The following is a 22,209-nucleotide window of genomic DNA, read 5'->3' on the forward strand; positions in this document are numbered from 1 at the left end:
AAGGACGCCTTCCAGGCCCAGTAGTTCTCCGGCTTGTCGTCGAACTTCAGTAGACCCGAGCTCACCAGCTCTCGTCGCATCAGGTACTTCCCTAGATCTGTTGCAGTCATTGCACTGGGTGGGCTTGTGTTGTACATAGGGAGTTGGGAGGGCTGTGTGTAGTAAAACTGGGGAGGCTTGAAATCGTCACTGGTTTGTTTCACATTGTGGGAGAGCTCACTGTATGATTTTCTCTGTGCAGTGCTGGTTATCTGATTTGGGGTCCAGATTGGTTCTCCTTTGTACGAGTGATTTTGAGTTTGTTCAAGAAACTTGTGTTCACTGATTTTACTTGGTGACGCGTTGACCTGATTGTCATATCTGTTCGCTTCACTGCTGTCCATGAAAAGCTGGCGCACTGGTGAAGTCGTCTGTGGTCTTGTATCTGATTGTGAAACTGCAACTAAATTTACTGTATTGGCTGCTTTTGCACTCTGATAAAGCTGGTGACCTGGATGTATGACAGGAATCTGCATTGCAGCATTTCCACAATGAATTTCGACTGGAGTTAGAGGCATTGGGTTTTTTTCTATTTGTTGAAGTGGATTTAACAGTTCATATTCCTCCTCAGCAGCTGCTTCAAGACTTTCAGCTTCGGCGTTAGCAGCAGCCGCCGCCTTTGCTAATTTCAGTTCATGCAAACTAGCGTTTAGAATGGCTTGTTGTTTTATTAGTTCTGCCTCTTTTCTAGCAAATGCAAGCTCAGCACGTGCGGCTTCTGCTTTAGCCCGTGCTTTCAATGCCATAGAATTAGCCACAGATTGTCTGCTGGTTCTTGAGCAGTTAGATATTTGTGATCTGGTTTCTAATCCATCCAAATCTTCTTCTTGTATTCTGTGTGTCATGATGGTTGCTTTAAGTGATTTTCTACTTACAGATCGACAAACGCTGGCCGTTAGAAGAGTTATGTCTTTTTACTGTTCTGCCCCCGCTTCTGTGTGTGTGTGGCACAGTCTAGCCTTTTACATCAGCTCGGCAGATAGTTAACAGTTTCCCCAAGACAAAGAATGAAGCTTGTTTATCCTTTCCAAACTTTACTCAGGAAGCACTGTAAAACTGCAAAGAACAATACATTTCAGTATTCCATTCAAATACAGAAGTTGTTTATGAATAATATTGCAATTTAATCTGATAAACATAAAAATAAATGCGCTAGCTTAATGCTAACTTCTATGGGAATTTACATTACGAAGCTAGGGTTTAGCATATGCGATCAAAATGCACATTCAGAACTAACAAAGGATATCCCAGATAGCAAAAAATATCGGCACGGCTTCTTTTTGCCGCCGGCCCTAAGCTGTCGGCTATAGGTGCGTCCCGCTGGCGGTGATGAAACGTTTGCCGCCGAATACGTCACTCCCATTTCTTGCGAGATGCCGCGGCCGACTAGCCGGCGGGCCGCCGGCTTCATTTTCTCTGGCGGTTGCCTCCGCCTAATGGACCGCGGCCGGCTGGCGGCAAGCCGCTTTGAAATACAAGGATTTCTACTCTCAAATTCGACCAGCCACGTTGGCTATGTTTGGCTTGTTGGGAAATAGAGTGGAACTGACAGCATTTTAACTAGTTCTCACATTTGAAGCGATTATAAAATCATAATAGCCTATATGTGAATTATATCAAATATTAGTTTTTTTTGCTCCAAAGCCATTAGGGTTTATAACAGATTCTTGACTCTTGATTCCATGATAAGGTTAGGTTTAGGAAATTACATTTAAATTTTCACTTGATTATTTGCATGTCGAGTGTGTTTAAACAGTGTTGGTCAATTTGACCCATAATGGATGTAATACTTTTTTTTTTTTTTAGCATAATAGGAGGGTTAAGAAAGTTTGAAAGTTCATTTTAGGATAACACTTATTTTTGTATTGCCCTTTTTTCTATTTCTTTTTGGACTGACTTTAAAATAGACATGACAAAAAATTAGAACTAACTTCATGACATTTTACTTTGTTTTCAAAACCCATATTTTTCTGAAAAACAAAAATATATTATTAATTATTTAGGAAAAATTCTACATTCATAAGACAAGAATAACTCAAAAGAAGCCCTCTAATATTACCTCTTATAAAGCTGATTTTTACAATATTTGAAACCCTCTCAAACATGAGGTCGCAAAACAAAAAGCTTACAAAAACAGAAACCTGAAAGCTTTTCAATTTCATGTGACTGCCTTAATATTATAAAGTATTTTCTATCTCAGAATTCTTATTTTTATTATTTATTTTATATACAGTGTTACATTTGTTGTTATTCTTTGTTCTACATATTCGGAACTGTACCACAATGCTTTATTATTTTTATTTTTCTCTCATTGTACTTTTTGTATTGTACTTGTCTATACATGTACTAATTTAAATTAAAAAAAAACAGAGAAGTACCTCCACCGGCCGAGAGGGGCAGTATACCTAAAAAAGGCGGAAGACAAACCGGTAAAACATACAGATTTACCAACAGCGGCCGCTCATCACATGGTTTTAGTATTTGAAGAGAGGAGATCAGAAAATATCCTCGACTACGAGCGTTTAAGTAAGTACATGTTTCCTTTTTGTGTCACACAATATTATGTTCATTTTTGATGTATATACCGGTAGGTTGTTTTAATTTGTTTGTTCCGACACGCACGCTGATATAGTGCACAATGCACAGTGTTAGCTAACACGTGCTGTTTCGCCTTTTTCACACACTGAGTTCAAGCATGTTCTACATGTTAAAATGTATCTAGCTACTGTAGGTAAGTTAGCCAAAGCTTTACATCTAGAAAGACTTAAGTTTAACTTTTGGTGTTTTCTAACAAAACAGAATGATGTATATAGGTTATTTAAATTATTTTGTTAGTCCGAACAAGCATGCTGCTAGGTCAGTTTTAGCAAGTGTTAGCTAACATGTGCTGTGTTGCTACTGTTCTTCTAGCATTTAAGGTCATTTATGAGTTATTTCTCTGAACTGCTGTACTTATTATGTTTGAGGACAATGCAGTTTACTTGAATCACTACACTGAATGAATACATTTTACTGTTCCACATTTGGCTGACCAGTTTTTCCCCCCACAGCATAGCTACTGTATATTCTGTATTTAACGTTAACAATGCGGTTTTGTTCACATTTTCTTGCAGATACCTTGACCAGAGCACAATCGGTTATCTTCATCCAAGAGACCTACTATTGGACAATCGTTTCGGCTTTCAAGGTAAATAAATTGTTAGTCACAATGTCTAGTTACTGGGCTATAAGGAGAAGAATATTGAAAGGAGTTGAGATGGACAAACAGGAAATTGCAGATGTTGGAAACTTTAACAGTATGGAAAATTGTGGCTGTAGTTGTTGTTTTATTTATATATATATATATATATATATATATATATATATATATATATATATATATATATATATATATATATATATATATATATATATATATATAATTAAAATAAAATATTTTTTATGTAGATTTCCAGAATGAGAACCAAGCCCTGAGGGAAAGCAATGCACGAGCAGGTGAGAACATGCACTCTTTCTTAAATTTTACTTTTTTGACTGTGATGTAGGTCCAAAATTACCAAATGCCTTTCATTTTGTAGCTTCGGATGACAGCGGCTCACTTCATGAGCAGGTGAAGCAAGTTGGGACAATGTTGACGACGTTTGCTCGTACTGGGCAATCAGGTACAACTTGCAAACAACACCTGTGGTTGTTGGTTTAATTCCCACTGGGGCCACCTGTACATGTAGTAGACCTAGTTGTAAATGTCATAGTTTAGTAGTTGAGGGACCAGGACTGACTGCTTTATTCTTTTATTCTGTGAACCCCTGTAGGTGCAGATCAGACACTAATGCTGCGACGTCTTGGAGAGTTTGGCGATGTTGTGCGTAGCATGGACAACAAAATGGACACTATGCTGCAACATTTCAGTGCCAGTGTGTCTTTTGGAGAGTTATCCCTGCCAGGGGGTCTGTTACTCCCCCTAGACAACCCATTTGGCGTTGCTTGACAACAGTTTGAGGCAGGATAAAGAGCTCCAGGAACGATTTGTAAGTGTGCTGATTTTGTTTATAATGCTGTAGGGTAATCTAAAAAGTAAAATTTAAGATTGTACACTGCATATTCTACAGTCTGAATCACAGCCTGTCACATTTTTATATTTATGTATGAGAAACTTCAGAGATATGTAATTTGTAACACTTTTTTGTATTTTCAGCTTCGGTTTTTGGCAATCAAATGTGGGAGGGACCTAAAGACAACCGTGTGGCGAATGCTTTAGAGTATCTTCTCTAATCACCTTTCCATTAATACAACCTGGACGGGTGTAGGGGATAAAGCATGTTTTAGAGACATGTTCCTGAAGACCATTGTTCAAAGTAATATATATAAATATATACATTTGTTATATATTTAAGTAGATGTGTGTGGCCTTATGACATTCACATGGAATGACAGATCTGTATTTTCTACAGGAGCCATCCGGAAGAACCCGGCAACCCAGGATGCCACTGATGAGGCGGTCCAGGTTAGCGCTATGCGTTACCTGAAAGGAGCATCTGATCGTGAAGGTGGAAAAAGACGCCGCACAGCTGAGAGGGACCCACAGCCGACCTCTTACACCTAGGCTGACTACTGACACCTGGAACCCTTTCTTTATCCTGCAGTCAGTAACATCAAGACCCCTAAAGAAGCCAGAAGTTTCAGGCTACACTCACCCAATCCACACTGTTCACTGTGGAAATTACTTTTTTTTTATTCCCTGTGACCCTGCCTTGAAGGCAGCTCCTTGGATAGATATGGAATGGCGAGGTTGTTTGTCCTTTATATAGGCGCACAAGAAATCACTGAAGATAAGCCAATTTGCGCTGCCTCATTCTGGAGGTCGGGGAAAACCGGAGAACCCATAGTCAGGCTTGTTATAATGTTCTGTTCTACTACTGTTCTATTCTTCTCCAGAGCTTTACTCTAAATTATTACCATTTATGCTATTGTTAGAAATGGCTTGTTAAATGTGATGTTATACCTCGATTTATTTGGTATCCTGCACATTCTTTGGTACCAAATATCCTCATTATTTGATATAATATTTAATGGTAATTCTTTTCATCCCAGAGCTGACCTCTTTGTTATTAACAAATATTGTGTTATAATTTGCTTGTAAGGCTGTTTTTTTTTTTTTTTAAACCAAAATTTAATTGGAAACATGCAGGTTCTTTAGTAAAAATGTTTTTTGTTATTTATAGGCCTATTTAAGCTTATTTATTGTCTGTTATATTTCATTTATATTATCTTGTATCATTGACAGTTAATGTACTTTGAAATGTGGAATAAAAATGCCAAATGGGAATTTATCTGGTTTGTTCAATTATTATCCATCATAAACTGCATGTTACAAATATATGAATAATAAATAAATATATATATTATTTATTACACAATAAGCGGAGGCAGATCGTTCGAAAAAAGCGTTTGCCTCCGCCGGGCCGCCTTCTGGTATAAAGGCGGCGGAACGGCGGTTTGCCTGCGGGCCGGCGGCGGTACGAAGGCGGTAGGAAGCCGGCTGCCGCTTTTAAAAAGCGGCTGCCGCCGGCGGTGCGCCGTCAAACGTGTTTGCGATTACGCAATTCTGACGCTTCTACAGCCGCCGGATCACCGCCGGTGGTCCGCCGACTCATTGCTATCTGGGATCATACTATTATTCTTAGTGCTAGATGATGAGATAACTATATGACTTCGTACTTACAGACAAACGTGTTTTCTGACCAAATTAAATCAAGAGAGAAAAATGAGGCCGCTTAATTCACCGAGAGACACTGAACTGACGCGAGACTGCTAGTAAAATGTAAACAACATGCTAGGTTAGGAATCGCCACAAGAGGTCTCTCTTTGCCCAGATAAACAACAGAACATAACAGTTAGGCTATATATAATTTCTAAAAGTATAGGCTAATTTACACAGCACATATTTATAACTGAAAACACACACCACTTTATTCACTTTCACATAATAATGTTTTTGTAATTTGGTGTTTAGTTTGTTGTATAGTTTGTTTATACTGTTCTGTCTCTGTTTTGTTTCCTGGAACATCTGATGAGTGCTATAATAAAATGACTTCATTATATTTAAAATATGTTTTGATATTCATTTTATTTATATTATTAATATTTTATTTACCCATAAACGTGTCTTTAGGAAGCCATAAGTTATAGAGACAAGAATAACTTTTGCCATTTAAATGCCACATTAATTTACTGAGGACCCATACAGCCAATGATCATGTGTGAAAACACTTATACATAAATTGATCACTTAGAAATCAAAACTAAGGTTTGAGAAAGAAAGAATATGCATTCAACAAAATATATTGTTTCATAGCAGCTTCAGTAACAAGTTCAAAACAAATTCTGCTGTAAACCGGCTCTAACAAGCCAATATAGTGTCAATATTCAGCTCAAGTGACTTCAGTGTTGATTCAGTTCAGTTGATTTCAGTTCAACTGTAAATTCCTCAGTTGTGCATTGTGTAGTTAGATATATGCAAAAACAACATTTTTGGAAATAGTTAAAATAGTTTTGCACAAAGTGTTGCTTTTGCAAGAGATGTCTGATGTTTTGTGTGTAGAGTTACAAGAAATGGAGCCATATTTTCAGAAATTGTGTGTAAGCAATTAGATAAAACTGTAAATGAATCCAGTTTATTTTAGTTCAGGACTCATAGTCCAGGTGTTAGTAATCTGTGCTTAATCTTTGTTCCAGGCAACAATTTTTTAACTCACGATTAAATAGATTAAGGCCTACTCTTGGCATAATTTAAACCCTGTCCAGGAAACCACCTCTTGAAAATCTGCATTGATAATTCATAAAATGTGGTGTGAGCTCAATTTAAAGGACAATTACAGAAAAACACAATCTGACTTAACTATAAACACACAAACTTGTACTTTTCACATTTATGATTAATAGCCATTTAAAAAATCATTCACAGTGCAGGGTGGAAAAATTAATGTTGGTATGTAAACTATGCTTTACTTGATTTATTTGTGTGCTTTGGTTCATTGTCTTGTTGCATCACATAACCTCTCTAAAGGTTGAAGACATGAACTGCTGTCCTGTATTTTTTTATTTTTTTTACATAACATTGGTTATTGCTAATAACATACAGAGTAATTAATCTACACTGTGAGCCCGGACAAGTTGAATCTACTTAAAAAATTGGAGCAAACTGGTTGCCCTAAAAATTTAGTAATGTGTACTAAAACGAGTACATTTAACTTAAATTTAAGTTAACATTTTAACTTAAACTTTAAACTTGTTTTAGTCAAAAAAATTCAGAACCTAGATAAAACTCCCCCTGCTGCTACTCTGATTTGCATTTGTGTAGCTCACAGCATGTTCATTTACATGATAAAGCCTCCCCTAGAATTAAGGGGAGGGGGGGTCATGGGGGGACAACTGCCAAGCAAGGCCCACGTCAATTTCCCACAATTTACGGCAGTTTTCGGTGTTGCCTGCAAATTGCCGTGCACAGTCGTAAACCTGAAGTTTCACGGCAATCTACAGTGTCACATACTGACGAAAATCCCACTTTTCATGCAGTGTAAACCAAATTCTCTGTGACAACAAATAATGCCTTTCACATTGTTCTTGCGAATACATGCTCCTAAAACTTTTTTACATTCATCAATCGACCAAGTCTTGTCTGGATGGATCTCATATTTCTGCATTAGTTCTTGCCTAACTTTCTCTGTGACAATTAAGTCCATCTGCACTCCTAACTGTGATTTGAAATCACTGTCTGTCCACAAAGGAGCTGCGAGACCACCTTTTTCAGTTGTGGGGGTCAGTCTAGCATTCTTTCTAAACATTTTTGAATTTCTTTGTTACCACACACTCACAAACACGTACTTCTCTGATCAACAAACTTGTTAACACAGCTCAACTATTGTTAACTTTCTTTGGCAAAAACAGAGGACAACACAAAAATTAGCCTGTATGTTAATCTTCCCTGCTTGAAAACAGAGGATAACTCATCTCTAAAACAAACTTTTTTAGAGGGTATTTTAGTTAACCAAACCCTACAGCTGTCTGATAACTCTTCTCTGGCAGCGCAGAGGAAAACAAATTTGTACTGGTCTTTAAGGTTCTTTTGGATAGAGCAGCACTCACCACAACCCTTGGTTGAGAGAAAGATTCAGTCTGGAAATCTTTGTTCAGCTGGAAGTTTCGCTCTGGATTCCAGTCTGCAACGTAGGCAGATCTTTATCTTTGAGCTTGAAGTTTCAATCTGGATTTCAGGTGAGGAAGCTGGAAACTCTATCCGGGTCACAGAGCACCAAAACTGTTGTGAAATTCTGTTGTTTCTTGAAGTAGAGACCAGGAGAACTTGGATAGGTTTTTCAGCAGGATCCTTTATTGAGAAAAACGTGCTGTCTTTCCGCTGAGGTTCCAAGTCTAACTCAAGGAGTTATACATTGTATTTTATCTACATTTTAGGGGGAGGGATTATACAGGAGGGGAGGAGACACTCTGAACAATACAATGCAAATGTTGTATAGGTAAAAGGACACACCCTACATAACTGTGTCACCTGTCCAGATTCAATCAGCATAAAAGTGTCATTCAAATTCATAGATGCTAATCCAATCAATCAAGGGCTCCAAGAGCCATTAAAGACAAATGGTGCTCATTTTACTTACAATGAAGAGAACAGGAACTGGCCGGGAAAATACAGGTTTTGGGAAACCTGCCCAGACAGAGTATCACCAATTTCTGAGCTCTTTATGCTAAATGGTCAGGAAGCGCATGAAGACAAAAGACTTAATGTCTCCAACCCATGGGCTGATTAACTTGATCATTTTAGAATGTAGTCAATCTTTACCTTAAACTGTTCCACAATATATTTCAAACATTAATACATTTGTAATCTTACAGTATTAAAAGTAAAAGTACTTGCATAACAATTTATTCTCTTAATGTCTATATTGTAATAAATAAATAAAAAAACAGTATGGGATGTGGCATTTTAATTAAGTTAGTTTTGGGTAATTGTGCTTACCATCTATGGCCCAGTTTACATTCTGACTTACAATTCTGGTTATCTATAAGGGTGATCTGCAGAATTAAATATCATTATTCTGAAGCAATATTCTCACCAGTGTTCAATCAGCTTTGACGTATTTAAATCTGCATATTTATTACATTTTTCCCTAATCTTATTATGTATAGGCTATGCTTCAGCTTTCCTTTTATTTTCTTAAATTTGATTACAAACTGCATTAAATAATGTTATGAGATTGTTTTACATATTTTTGAATACAAATAAGAAATGTTGGAAAGAATGTTTAAACATGAAAGTAAACTACCAGTAGGTGGCAGCAGGTGACCGTCTGAATGAGTCAGTCATTGAGTCAATTCGTCCAAATGGCTGATTCATTCAAGAATGGGGCAGTCGTTTATGAACAGGTCATTGAATCTTTGATTCAACCGATTCATTCAAACTGCTGAATCATTTCAGTAACACATGTTGCTGTGAGATGCGTACGGTTCTGCTGTGATCTTGGAAATATTTTCGCTGCTGAAATGGAACAAAAGCAGTCAATATTGCATCTAAAATGTAAGTGACTTGTTAATTAATTGTGTATGGAACTGTCATATGAAATCAGTGTCACATTTTAGTCATGATGATATTCAGGAAAACAGCACTCTTGCTAGTTTTATGTTGTTTAACTGAGCCAGTTTTCTGCAAAACTACGTTAGCCAAAACCACAACCATCACAGCACCTAGGGCTTACGGAAAAGTAAGCTACCCAACCAGACAGTAAGCACATATGATGACTGATAAGAGGAGTGCTAACTCACCTCACAGTCAATCCAACAGGTGGAGGATAGAGGGGTTAGAAGGCTCGTAGCAGACCGACAACCAAGCGTTTCCGCTGATAGAAGGCGGACAGCAGAAGTCAGTCCAGTTGCAGAGGATCTATTGACCAACAAAGCCAGAATAATCCTTTGTAGTAAACAGCGAAAGTGACAAACACAAATAAAAAAACAACAACAACAACCCAGCGTGGAGCGGCAGCCAGAGGCGTGCTGTTGGGAAACCCCTAACCCCTGATGGGGTTTTGGTTTCCTTGCCACTGTCGCCTCTGGCTTGGCGTGCTCAGTTGGGGACACAACATTTTAACTAAATATCGAAATAAATCTAATTATTAAACTAAATTAACCATATAAACTAAATTAATGATCTAATTACTGATCTAAATCCCACTCTGTCACTGTATGATAATTGAAATGAACTGATGACATCACCGTTTTCTCCAGAATGGCTATACGGCTGAATAAAATTATGCTGCATTATTTTCCTGTTTAACACTGTAAAGCTGCTTTGAAACAATCTGCATTGTTAAAAGCGCTATATAAATAAAGTTGACTTGACTTGACTGTTATTACCAGGGATTTTAAGGTATGGTTACCTGGTGATTTTTGTTTTGTAACCTTCAGAAAACTTTAACTTGATCATTTCGAAAGTTTTTTAATAGTGAATGTGAACAATAACAAATTTTTTTTGCGAGTCATTTTCCCAGCATGGGTCACATACATTGGACTAGACTCTGAATTATCCACTTTGAATTACCCATCACTCAAAAAATTATTTTATGATGCTGTTCACTTTATTTAAGCACAATTATATCAAGTTTCTGGTTCAAATGTAATTGATTCATGTTAAACTGACTTAAAACCGTTACTCTTTGACATGACAGATGAGAAAATGGAGAGACTTTTTAATGCTTAATGTTTTATGTTGGTATTTAAAAGTTTTTGTTATGTTTAGAGATGTTCCGATACCCTTTTTCCCTTCCCGATACCGATTCCGATACCTGGGCTCAGGGTATCGGCTGATACCGAGTACTGATCCGATACCTGGGTGTGTATCTGTATATAAAGCTGTATACACTCCTAGCCCTGTATGAATTGCTAGAATTATTTTATGGTGTGCTTCAGACCTATCCCTTAATAAAACATGAACAAATACATACAGTGAACTACTGTATTCATTACAGTATTTTTATTATCTGACATGCATTTGATAGTTATATTATTTATTTTTCTTAAGCGAAAAAGTACTTCAAATGCAGCCACAAATCTAACACTGCAAACTGATTGGTTGTAGGTATATCCAATTGATTGCAGTTGCATTTTCTTTGCTGTCTCGGTTAAAACATGCCCCATAATCACAGCCCAATGGAGCAGTATCAGACTCATATTCTGACTAGAATTGAGTATGACTACGTCAAGCTAGTTAATGCCCATGTATTTCTGTTAATTCCGATGGAAAGTTTCCAGTCTTGAAAATTCCCGTAACTTTGCAACCCTAATTGAAATAGACACTGTATGATATTCCTTATGTTAGTGTTTTTGGAGGTTACCATTGTGGTGAAGTGTAGAGCATGTGCTTGGGGTGAGGACCTGATAATAACAATTCAAGTTGTTTTAATAATAAAAAACAACTAATTTGGGCATGCCATGGATGTAACAAAACCATCTTCTGGCTAGCCAATAAGACCTTGTAAAAGGTTTTGTAAATGTTGTCAAAATAGTATTTCACTAAATAAAAATAATCAATTATACTGGATTATTTTTTTTGGTTTGTTTTTTATATTCATTTTAGAATAATTAAATTGAATAATTTTGGACAAAATTAAGAATGTTAACTTGATTTAACTAAAGGGCATTGAATTAACCTTACGTAAAAAACTTAAGTTTACTCAAATAAACAATTTTAATTATATTCAACATAACCCAATTACGTGGAACCTGTTGACATAAAAAAAATTAAGTAAAACCCACGTATAATTTTTTTGATTGATGTACTTAGTGTGCAGTTTTGCATATTCTAATCCTTTAATCATTTGGCATATATATCTTTCCAGATTTCACGTTTCATATTTTGGAGGGATGTATTTGTTCATTTTAATTAGGTAAGTGAGATGATCAGTGGACTGGAGTTTTTACCTTTATCATTAAGGCCTGGGTCAAACGCTGGATAGAGTTTGTCAGTGAAAGTCTGACCAGTGAAAGAGTAGAGATTGGATCTGGACTCCACGTCATAAAAAGAGACCAGACCCTCCTTTTAATCCACAAACACACCCACCTTCTCAGGTTTCACTCTCAGAGATAAAGAGACATATTGATTATCACAAGCTAAATATTGATTCTCATTCACCAGCATCAGAATCCAGACTCCATTATTAGGACTCGCTGTGATCTCCTCCTTCCTGTTAATGGATTCTCTGGCCACTCCTAGACACCAATGAGTCTTTCCCTTCACCTGCACCTCATAGTAAAATCTCCCTGAACTGAATCCCTGCTTTGCCAGAACAGATCTGTCAACTAATCTCTTTCTGGGATTTCTGGGACGTCCTGCTCAATGTCTCCATAACGGACTTGTTTTCCATCCTCAGACAGGATGAGATATGGATCCGCTGTATCAGGATCCAGAGTCACATCCACTGAGAGAGAACTGAAGCTTCTAATGCTCTCGCTTCTCTTGAAGAATATGCACTAGATTGAAGAGTCATCTACACTGAATGATAATATCAGGATTTTCATTCACAATCTTTATTATTGAATTACATAATAATTAGCTGTTTAGATTATAATCAATATCAGTTATAGAATTGAACACTTGTCTTTATTCAGATGCTGCAGTTATTACAATATAAACCAAGAACCTCAACATTTCACAAGACATTCAATATTAACAGCTGGAGAGAAAAAAGAGAAAATGACTTCAGAAATTTCCATATGAAATAAAAATAGAAACACTCTGGAAAGTTTGGAAATGTAGCATATTATGTAGAATTTCATAGTAGATTTGAAAAGATAAAGCAAAGTATAAATGAAAGAGAAAAACAAACAAATATTTGAGCTGAATAGAAAATATATAGAATCATAACAAATTGACCGTTCAAATGTAGTGATGATAATATATTTTTCCAAACAACACATAACTCACAAATAATTCATTATATTTGATGTTTTGATTTGATTTTTTTAAAGGCCTGAATATACAGTTCATTTTTGCACTTGTACACATTTTGTCCATCACATATTCATTTCTTAATAATTCCAGGTAAAATCTTCTTGATTCAGTAAAGGTGAGATGATCAGTGGGTTTGAGTTTTTACCTTTATCATTAGGCCATGGGCTAAAAAATGGATAGAGTTTGTCAGTGAAAGTCTGACCAGTGAAAGAGTAGAGATGAGATCTGGACTCCACATCATAAAAAGAGACCAGACCCTCCTCATAATCCACAAACACACCCACCTTTTCAGGTTTCACACTCAGAGATAAAGAGACAGATGGACCTGCACAAGCTTCATATTCATTCTCATTCCTCAGAATCATAGTCCAGACTCCATCCTCAGGACTCAGTGTGATCTTCCCCTTCCTGTTAATGGATTCTCTGACCACTCCTAAACCCCACCCAGTCTTTCCCTTCACCTGCACCTCATAGTAAAATCTCCCTGAACTGAATCCCTGCTTTGCCAGAACACAAACGGCGTGATCAAATCTCTTTGGGTTTTCTGGGACGTTCTGCTTAATGTCTCCACGACTGACTTGTTCTCCATCATCAGACAGGATGAGATATGGATTCGCTGTATCATGATCCAGAGTCACATTCACTGAGAGAGATCAGACATTATCAATCAACTTCAGATCAATCATGTTCAGATGTACAGTATATATTCAGGGGTGCACATAACTCGTTTGGTCTGGTTCTCAAGGGGAGAAGCTGATTGGTGCTCACACTTATCCTACACGCTGACATCATCACTTTCCTCCTGACTGCTCTCCTCACCGTTTTCTTTTCTCTTCAACATGGCAGATGATATTCCGGTTTATTTTTTAATTCCGTTTTTTTTTTTTTTTTTTTTTCATTTTAAGTTTTTGGGCTCTATCTTAATTGTTAAATAATATTTTAGTAATCAAAAAGCATGTCTAATTAATTGAAATCTTGAAATGTATACAATTTAAAGGTCCCATGGCATGGATTTTTTTAATTATGTTTCCTGAGGTGTATTTATATTGTTAGCATGGTTTTTACATAAGTCATAATTTAGAAATAAAAAGCATTTTTTTCTATACTGATATTAGCCTCTGGCTCGAATGCTCTGTTTCAAGGGGCGTGCATCAAGACGGCCAGCGGCGGGACTTACAGTATTAGAAAGGTAGAAAGAGTTAGAAAGAAAGTCTGTGTGAACTTGAATGATTAGCTACTAGGGGTGTAACGATTCGTTTTAACAACGATTCGATTCGTATCACGATTTGAGGTTGTCGATACGATTCAAGGACGATTTTGGTTCATTTAGAACGATACGATCCGAAACGATTCAGTGACCTGAAATCGATTCAGTAACTTTTTAGCCAAAAATTGTGTGACTGAAATAAATATCTGGATACTGGTCAGTGCAGGTGAAGTTTCCTAGATTCCTGTTGTTTCTTGTAAGGGAATCAGGTATCAATTAATTATGGATATAAACAAACAAGTAAACAACAATTAATGGCAAATGCATTCAAATTTTATTTGAATAAAGTGCAACCAACAGTTTAGGTTGAATTAACAGGAAGTTAACCTTTTCTGCTCTCATTTTCAATATTCAATACATTTTCAATAAAAGCACAGTAAGTGCAACCAACATTTCAACAGTAGGTTAACCTGCTACTTCTGCTTTTGTTATCCAACATAATAATATTACAATATTAATATCAAAAATAAAGTGCAACTAACTTCTCTTCAGGTTTAATTAATAGTAGGTGTACCTGTTACTTTTGCTGTTCTTTTTCAACATTAAAATAATACAAATACAATATTAATATCAAAAATAAAGTGCAACCAACATTTCTTCAGTTTGAATAAACTGGCTGAACCTGCTACTACTCTCAGTTTAATAAACAAACAATATTTAACAAAAGATAAAATGTAACCAACTACTCTTCAATGACTCTACATATTTCTTTTTCAAAAATATCAACATGATCTGACCGCAGAACACTTCTCTGTGCGTTCACTATGTTGCCAGCAGTACTAAAAACTCGCTCTGCTGGCACACTGGTCCCAGGAATGCACAGGTAACATTTAGCAAGGGTTGAAAGTACAGGTAACACGTTACTAACTTAGCTCTTTCTCCTTGTGGCTTGATAATTTCTCGCTGGTTGGCTTCTCCTCTGCCATACGCCATGCTGTTTTGTTTTCTTAGCGCTGCTTCTGGTGCGTGCGTTGCGATGATGTCACAGATAGGCAGACTGAATCGAGTAACGTTTAACGCCTTTATCATTAAAAGTGCTAAGAAAAAACATCCATTTAAAGTCTGACGTGCTTAAATCCAATGCGTTATTTCCTATGATCGATACAATCGATTGATTACCTTTTAAAACGATGTTAGATCGATATATGTCGTCCAGAAGGCCAACTTGCCGAGCACAGATCGATGTAGTTAGATCGTAGGAAAATAAATCGATACATCGATGTAGTAGATGAATCGTTACACCCCTATTAGCTACACATCAGAAATCACTGATCACAGATCAGGCATTAATGAACACTGTAGCTCACTGTTTGTGGCGGTGCTGTCAAATCCATATCTTAAAAGTCTGTTTGTAAAGCCTGTGCTGATATTGCAAAACGGAATCCATTTTCTCCAAATTATCTGGGCGGGCAAAGCAGAGGAAGGGGACCGTTCCCTGTATGTCGAAGATAGGGAAGATTCCAGATCGGCTCGTCTGAGCTCTAATTTTTTCAAAGGCAGAGACCCAGAACTCGGTTTACACCTATCAATTCTAGCCACTTGGGGACCATATACAGGCTAGGGGAACTCATATTAATGTTAAAAAACCTTATGAAATGATAATTATACCATGGGACCTTTAAAAATTTATAAAAAAAAATGTAGGGCCCTATGAAATATGTTGTTTTTTCAGCTTTATTTTTTTTACCAAATTCTGTTTTCCTTTTTTAAGATTTCTGGATGGTTTAATTAAATTGTAATAATCAAAAAGCATGTCTAATTAGTTAAATTCATAAAGACAACAATTTCAATGAAATGTTTTATTTTTATCCTCAAATTCTGTGTTGTGTATTTTCTTGTAATAAAATGAAGATTTGTCTTTTAATTGATCTTTTAATCATATGAAATTAAACAAACTGTTCAGCACAATGAGCTTTACTTTTCAAATTAAAACATGGATGAAAAATTTTGATTATTCCTTTAAAAAACAATTATTGATCATTTATTATTATTAGTGTTAGTTACATTAAGACGTATCTAAATTCAACCAAACTTATTTTGACGCATTGCCGTGAATAGGTTTCTGTTTCTGTGTGTTTATGTGACGGTAGTTTTTCTCAAATGAAACTGTAAAATGCTCATGAAGTGACTCTCAGAGCAGCTCTGGAGATGAAGTTCATGCGTTCACGTCCTCATATAGTGAGGCTGAAAACACCACGAGTGTGTGTGTGTGTGTGTGTGTGTGTGTGTGTGTGTGTGTGTGGTAAATGAAACTGCATGTCTGTGCCATTCGTCTGTGCCATTCATTCACACATAGATACGCACACAGAACATGCAGGATTTGTATTTAAATAGTCTTTTGGTGGTTTAATAGTCACAGACACTCTATCATTATTTGATTTAAGTGTACTTACCGGTTTTTTATTTATTCATCAAAAAATTTGACAAATTCTGAGAAATTCCGCATTATACAGTAAATTCCGTTTTTATGACTGGATTCCTCGATTTCATCTGTGTTTTCAGCATCGCGGAAATCATAGGTCCCTAGAAAAAGCCAACTATAAAGACATTTAACAATTAATAATTAGTAAGATAGCAATCATGATAATATGCATGTTCATTAGAGATGGAGACAAATCCTTCTCCAGTAACTAAACATGTTCCTGTCCTCAAAAAAGTTGGTACGTAAAAGCGCTTCCCTCCACGTTTTCTGCTGCGCATTGTGTATTTTTACCACGTATGCGCACCAGTTATGTGCAACCCTGTATATAATACAGATTATAAACAGAAATATTGTGAGTGTATTGGTGTCAGTCACACTGTACCTGCAAACGTTTGAGCCCACTTCAACCCTGTGAACACAGATGACAATATAATGATGAATTATTTATAGGAATAATTTCAGGTTGACAGTGAGTTTCTCTCTATTGGCAGCATCAGTGGTGTGTAAATGTTGTTTGTCCATCTGTTTGTAACACAGAATGCAGAATGTGTTAAACATAAATGCACTTACAAAGGAGGTCTATGAGACCATCAGACCAGAGGGGTTGAAAGCAGAAATGCCTAATGTTGGTCAACCAGTCAGAAACAGGGAATTACAAACAGTCCAGCACCCCAAATCACAGCCTTTCCTTAGGATCAGTTAGTACCATAAGCTTGGCTCAGTCTTTGTTCGGTTGAAGGATAAATTAAGAAAACAGTACTTAAAGTTCGGGATGGTTCCCCAGCCAAATTCGACTGGAAGAGAGGGCCTCAATGTCTGAAATATAGCTTTGGGTTAACGCCAGGTAACAGTCAAACAGTAGATGGAAATCAATCCTCTTAGTTCCATCTTCTCAGTTTTATAATCCACCAAGTGCTCCTATGCCAAGAACACAAACCCTCTGTAAAAACATTCAAACAAACAAACCATAAACATATACTTCAAATGATGATTGTTAAAGAAAGAAGAAGAAAACACTGAAGAGCACGGCCTCAAATAGAGCACGGTGAAGAATATCACCTATTACAAGTCACCATCCCCCCGATCTGCTGAGAATCAACAACTGGCCGATGAGCTTAATGCTTTTTACTGCAGATTTGAAAAGCCCAGTCTCACACCACACACCCGCTCTGATCTGCAATTCACACGTCCCCCATCACCTCCTGCACCCCCTCTCCTCCCCCCTCCTGCCATCCAACCTGAACTTAAGGTCTGTGTGGAGGATGTGAGCCGAGTCTTCAAAAAACAGAAGACTAGGAAAGCTTCGGGCCCAGACGGCATCTCATCTGCCTGTTTGAAAGCCTGCGCTGACCAACTGGCCCCAGTCTTCACGCAGATCTTCAACAGATCATTGGAGCAGTGTGAAGTTCCCTGCTGCTTCAAACGGTCCACTATCATTTCTGTCCCCAAAAAAACCCCAAATCACTGGACTTAATGTCTACAGAACTGTCGCTCTCACTTCTGTGGTCATGAAGTCGTTTAAAAGACTGGTTCTGGCCCACCTGAAGGACATCACTGGACCCTTGCTCGATCCTCTTCAATTTGCCTACAGAGCAAACAGGCCTGTGGATGATGCAGTCAACATGGGACTGCATTTTATCCTGCAACATCTCGACAGACTTGGGATCTTATTTGTGGACTTCAGTTCGGCCTGATCTTCTCTCAGCTAAACTGACCCAGCTCTCCATGCCATCCTCAATATATCAGTGGATCTCCAGCTTCCTGACAGACCGACAACAGCTCGTGAGACTGGGGAAACTAACATCCAGGACTCTCACTACCAGCACTGCCGCCCCCGAGGGGTGTGTTCTCTCCCCACTGCTCTTCTCCCTGTACACCAATGACTGCACTTCTAAAGACCCCTCTGTGAAGCTCCTGAAATTTGCAGACGACACCACTGTCATCGGCCTCATCCAAAACGGTGACGAGTCTGGTGCGGTTATAACAACCTTGAGCTCAACACCCTCAAAACGGTGGAGATGATAGTGGACTTCAGGAGGAACAGCCCAGCTCTCCCCCGACTCACCATCATGAACAGCACTGTGGAAGCAGTGGAGTCATTCAGGTTCCTGGGCACTACCATCTCTCAGGACCTGAAGTGGGACAATCACATTGACTCCATTGTGAAAAAGGCCCAGCAGAGACTGTACTTCCTTCGTCAGCTGAGGAAGTTCAACCTCCCACAAAAGCTGCTGATTCAGTTCTACTCGGCTGTCATTGAGTCTGTTATGCACTTCCATCACTGTCTGGTTTGGTTCAGCTACCAAATCTGACATCAAGAGACTACAACGCACAATCCGGAATGCGGAGAGGATTATTGGTGGTCCCCTGCCAACCCTCCAGGACCTGTACTCTTCCAGAGTGGGGAAGAAGCTAGGGGAAGATTATTTATATTTATATATTCATGCTACTCAAATACTGTAAATATGTTCATAATCTGTAAATGTTTAATCTGACTAAACGTAACTGTGACCTTATATTTTTTATACTATTTTTCATATTTTTATTCTTAGAATTTGTGTTACTATGTTCTTGTTGTGTTTGTATTGTATATGTGCACTGGAAGCTTCAGCACCAAGAAAAATTCCTTGTGTGTGCAAGCAGACTTGGCAATAAAGTTATTTCTGATTCTGATTCTGAGGTAAGTGTCTCCATGAAGGTTGAGAATCAATTTCCTATTGTTTATTCTTCTCTGTTCCTTTAAGTAGGTAAGCTCTAGCAGTTTTTAACCAGAGTGCCCTCTAATGCTCAGGTGAATAATAGCACTGCTGCACTGAGAAGCTATCAATACCAGGAAAACTTTTACACCGTAATGAATTAGCTGCAAGGAACATGAAATGTAATGCTACACTATATTGCCAAAAGTATTGGCACACTCCTCCAAATCACTGAATTCAGGTGTTCAGTCACTTCATGGCCACAGGTGTATAAATCAAGCACTAGGCATGCAGACGCTTCTACAAACATTTGTGAAAGAATGGGTTGCTCTCAGGAGCTCAGTGAACTTAAGCGTTGTACCGTGATAGGTTGCCACCTGAGGTTGCCACTACTCAGCGCATGCTGAGGGTCACAGTGCCCAGAAGTCGCCAACTTTCTGCAAAGTCAATAGCTACTGACCTCCAAACTTTGTGTAGAGAGCTTCATGGAATGGGTTTCCATGGCCGAGCAGCTCATCTAAGCCTTACATCACTAAGTGCAATGCAAAGCGTGGGATGAGGTGGGGTAAAGCACGCCGCCACTGGACTCTAGAGCAGTGGAGATGTGTTCTCTGAGTGACCAATCACGCTTCTCTTTCTGCCAATTCCATGGACGAGTCTGGGTTTGGCGGTTGCCAAAAATTCCCATAAACACACTCCTAAACCTTGAGGAAAGCCTTCCCAGAAGAGTTGAAGCTGTTAGAGCAGCAAAGGGTGGGCCAACTCCATATTAAACCATACGATTAAGAATGGGATGTCATTAAAGTTCATATGCATGTAAAGGCAGGCGTCCCAAAACTTGTCTGCTTGTTATTTTCATCTGATGTGGATTACACTTGCTGGAAATGTTATTTAACCCTGTATCCCATGAATTTCACACCACTATGGATATTACTCTATTACTCAGGCTTCCTTTACATGTCATTACCCTGTCAAACGTGCGTTCGGTAAGCAACAAACTAGATTAACTTATGCTAGGGGGCTGAACTTGATTGTGAATTCAGACAGAGCAACCTCATTTGCCCAACAGAAACTTGGCTCAAAGATCATCATGACACCTCGTGCCAAACAGGGTATGCAAAAATACGAGTGGACAGAGACGAGCATAGCTCACTTAAATCCATTGGAGGGCTTTGTGTGTTCATTGTAATGAAGGCTGTAATGAAGAGAATGAATCCTGTCACCAAGCAAATACTGGTGTGTTCTGACAGGTGTAAAGATGGACTGCATCGAGGAGACTAGCTGGGACATTTTCTTTCAATCCTGCCAGGAATGCTGATAAATTTACGGACAGCATTACGCTGTATATCAAATTTTGTGAGATATTGTGTCTGAAACTAAAACTGTGAAAGTTTTCTCTATCTTCTCAAAAAACTCAGTGGCCTCAGTATTAGTCAGCATCTCAGAACTTGTGTGTAAATCTATTGTTAAGAGTGTTCCAACATTTCAGCTCTCTCCCTGGTATGGTCACATAAATTGTAGATTTAAGAATAAACTTTCTAGAATTGTGTCAATGGCAAGTAAAATAAACCCCAGAAGTCCTAAACACAACTTTTAACAGAAAGGGCAAGGAAGAAGGCAAGGAGATATCTCCCATCCTCTCTTCAGCCAGTTTGAGCCGCTGAAATCTGGGAGGGGCTATAGAGCCCCTTCTCCTGTTAGTTTCTCTGTATTCACAGAGTTTGTACAGGGATAGTTTTTTAAAGAAGTATCATGTGAACTCTAGTGACATGTAAAGCACATGACGTGCTTTACATGTCACTAAAATTCACATATTTCTTTAACTGGTAATGACATGAGTTGAAGATATAACTTTAAGTGATTTTATAAAGTGGCAATCACCAGCACATCACAGATGCTTAAAACTTTACACTTTTCTTAAAAAAAAAAAATTAAAAAAAATCTTAGTGACTGACAAAAACCCTGAATTGGATATTCACATACCAGTTTGAATGTTTCTCCTCTTCAGCTCAGCGATTTCCTGCTCCAGCTCAGTGTTTCTCCTCTGCAGCTCAGTGTTTCTCATCTGCAGCTCAGTGTTGTCCTGCTCCAGCTCAGTGTTTCTCCTCTGCAGCTCATTGCTTCTTCTCTTCAGCTCAGTGTTGTCCTTCTCCAGCTCAGTGTTTCTCCTCTGGAGCTCAGTGGTTCTCCTCTCCAGCTCAGTGTTTCTCCTCTTCAGCTCAGTGTTTTCCTGCTGCAGCTCAGTGTTTCTCCTCTTCAGCTCAGTGTTTTCCTGCTGCAGCTCTTTAATGAGATCTTCAGCCTGTTTCTCTGCTGCTTTCTGCTGTTCCTCCATCATCTTCAGCTGCTCAGACTGACATCTCTAAATGGATTGGATTAGATTAGAGAAGAGCTCAACACTGAATGATTTCTCTTTATCTGTGTTCCCCACCCCCCAATTGGGAAAAATTACATTATTAAGCTCATCAATGTCAAAATGACTGAGATGGACAATCAAATCAGTCAAATCAAATTATAAAAAAGAAGGCAGTGCTCACAGAATTTGAGCAAGGAGCTTCAGTTTTTAATGGTGAAAGAGTGAGGAGTAAGATGTAAGTACCTAAACATTTAATGCTAGTATTTGACAAATGTTTGTCAGGGTTGGGGTAAGGGATGAGGCGAGAACTGGGGAAATGATGTTCCCTTTCAGTCCGTCACATATGTCGCCATACCGGACTGATCTACTAATAGGAATCTATTTTGAAGGTTAAAACCTGCTAGCAACTCG

General features: G+C 38.1%; 2 protein-coding genes and 1 long non-coding RNA gene across 3 annotated transcripts in view; 1 reads left to right on the forward strand and 2 right to left on the reverse strand.

Annotated features, from left to right (window-relative positions):
- The first annotated feature begins 2,468 nt into the window (after window positions 1-2,468).
- LOC307117689 lies at window positions 2,469-3,706 on the forward strand. Its single transcript, XR_013815461.1, has 4 exons — window positions 2,469-2,565; window positions 3,153-3,226; window positions 3,487-3,534; window positions 3,618-3,706. It is a non-coding gene; the product is annotated as an uncharacterized lncRNA (long non-coding RNA).
- Window positions 3,707-11,989: 8,283 nt separating this feature from the next.
- LOC307118008 (E3 ubiquitin-protein ligase TRIM39-like) lies at window positions 11,990-12,754 on the reverse strand (the record flags this gene model as incomplete). The annotated part of the gene is given in 4 exon segments (XM_079803301.1): window positions 11,990-12,145; window positions 12,149-12,408; window positions 12,411-12,576; window positions 12,740-12,754. Coding segments are annotated over 4 exon segments (597 nt in total).
- LOC307117669 (E3 ubiquitin-protein ligase TRIM39-like) overlaps window positions 12,606-22,209 on the reverse strand; it is a 57,902-nt gene continuing 48,298 nt past the window's right edge. Inside the window, exons 4-6 of the mRNA XM_079802659.1 lie at window positions 21,426-21,804; window positions 17,129-17,155; window positions 12,606-13,700 (exon numbers count right to left, since the gene is read on the reverse strand). Coding sequence (XP_079658785.1) covers window positions 13,135-13,700; window positions 17,129-17,155; window positions 21,426-21,804 — 972 coding nt within the window. The 3' untranslated portion in view covers window positions 12,606-13,134. The remainder of the gene's footprint in view (window positions 13,701-17,128; window positions 17,156-21,425; window positions 21,805-22,209) is intronic.

Source organism: Gobio gobio, assembly GCF_949357685.1.
Source record: "Gobio gobio genome assembly, chromosome: 21".
Lineage (NCBI taxonomy): Eukaryota > Metazoa > Chordata > Actinopteri > Cypriniformes > Gobionidae > Gobio > Gobio gobio.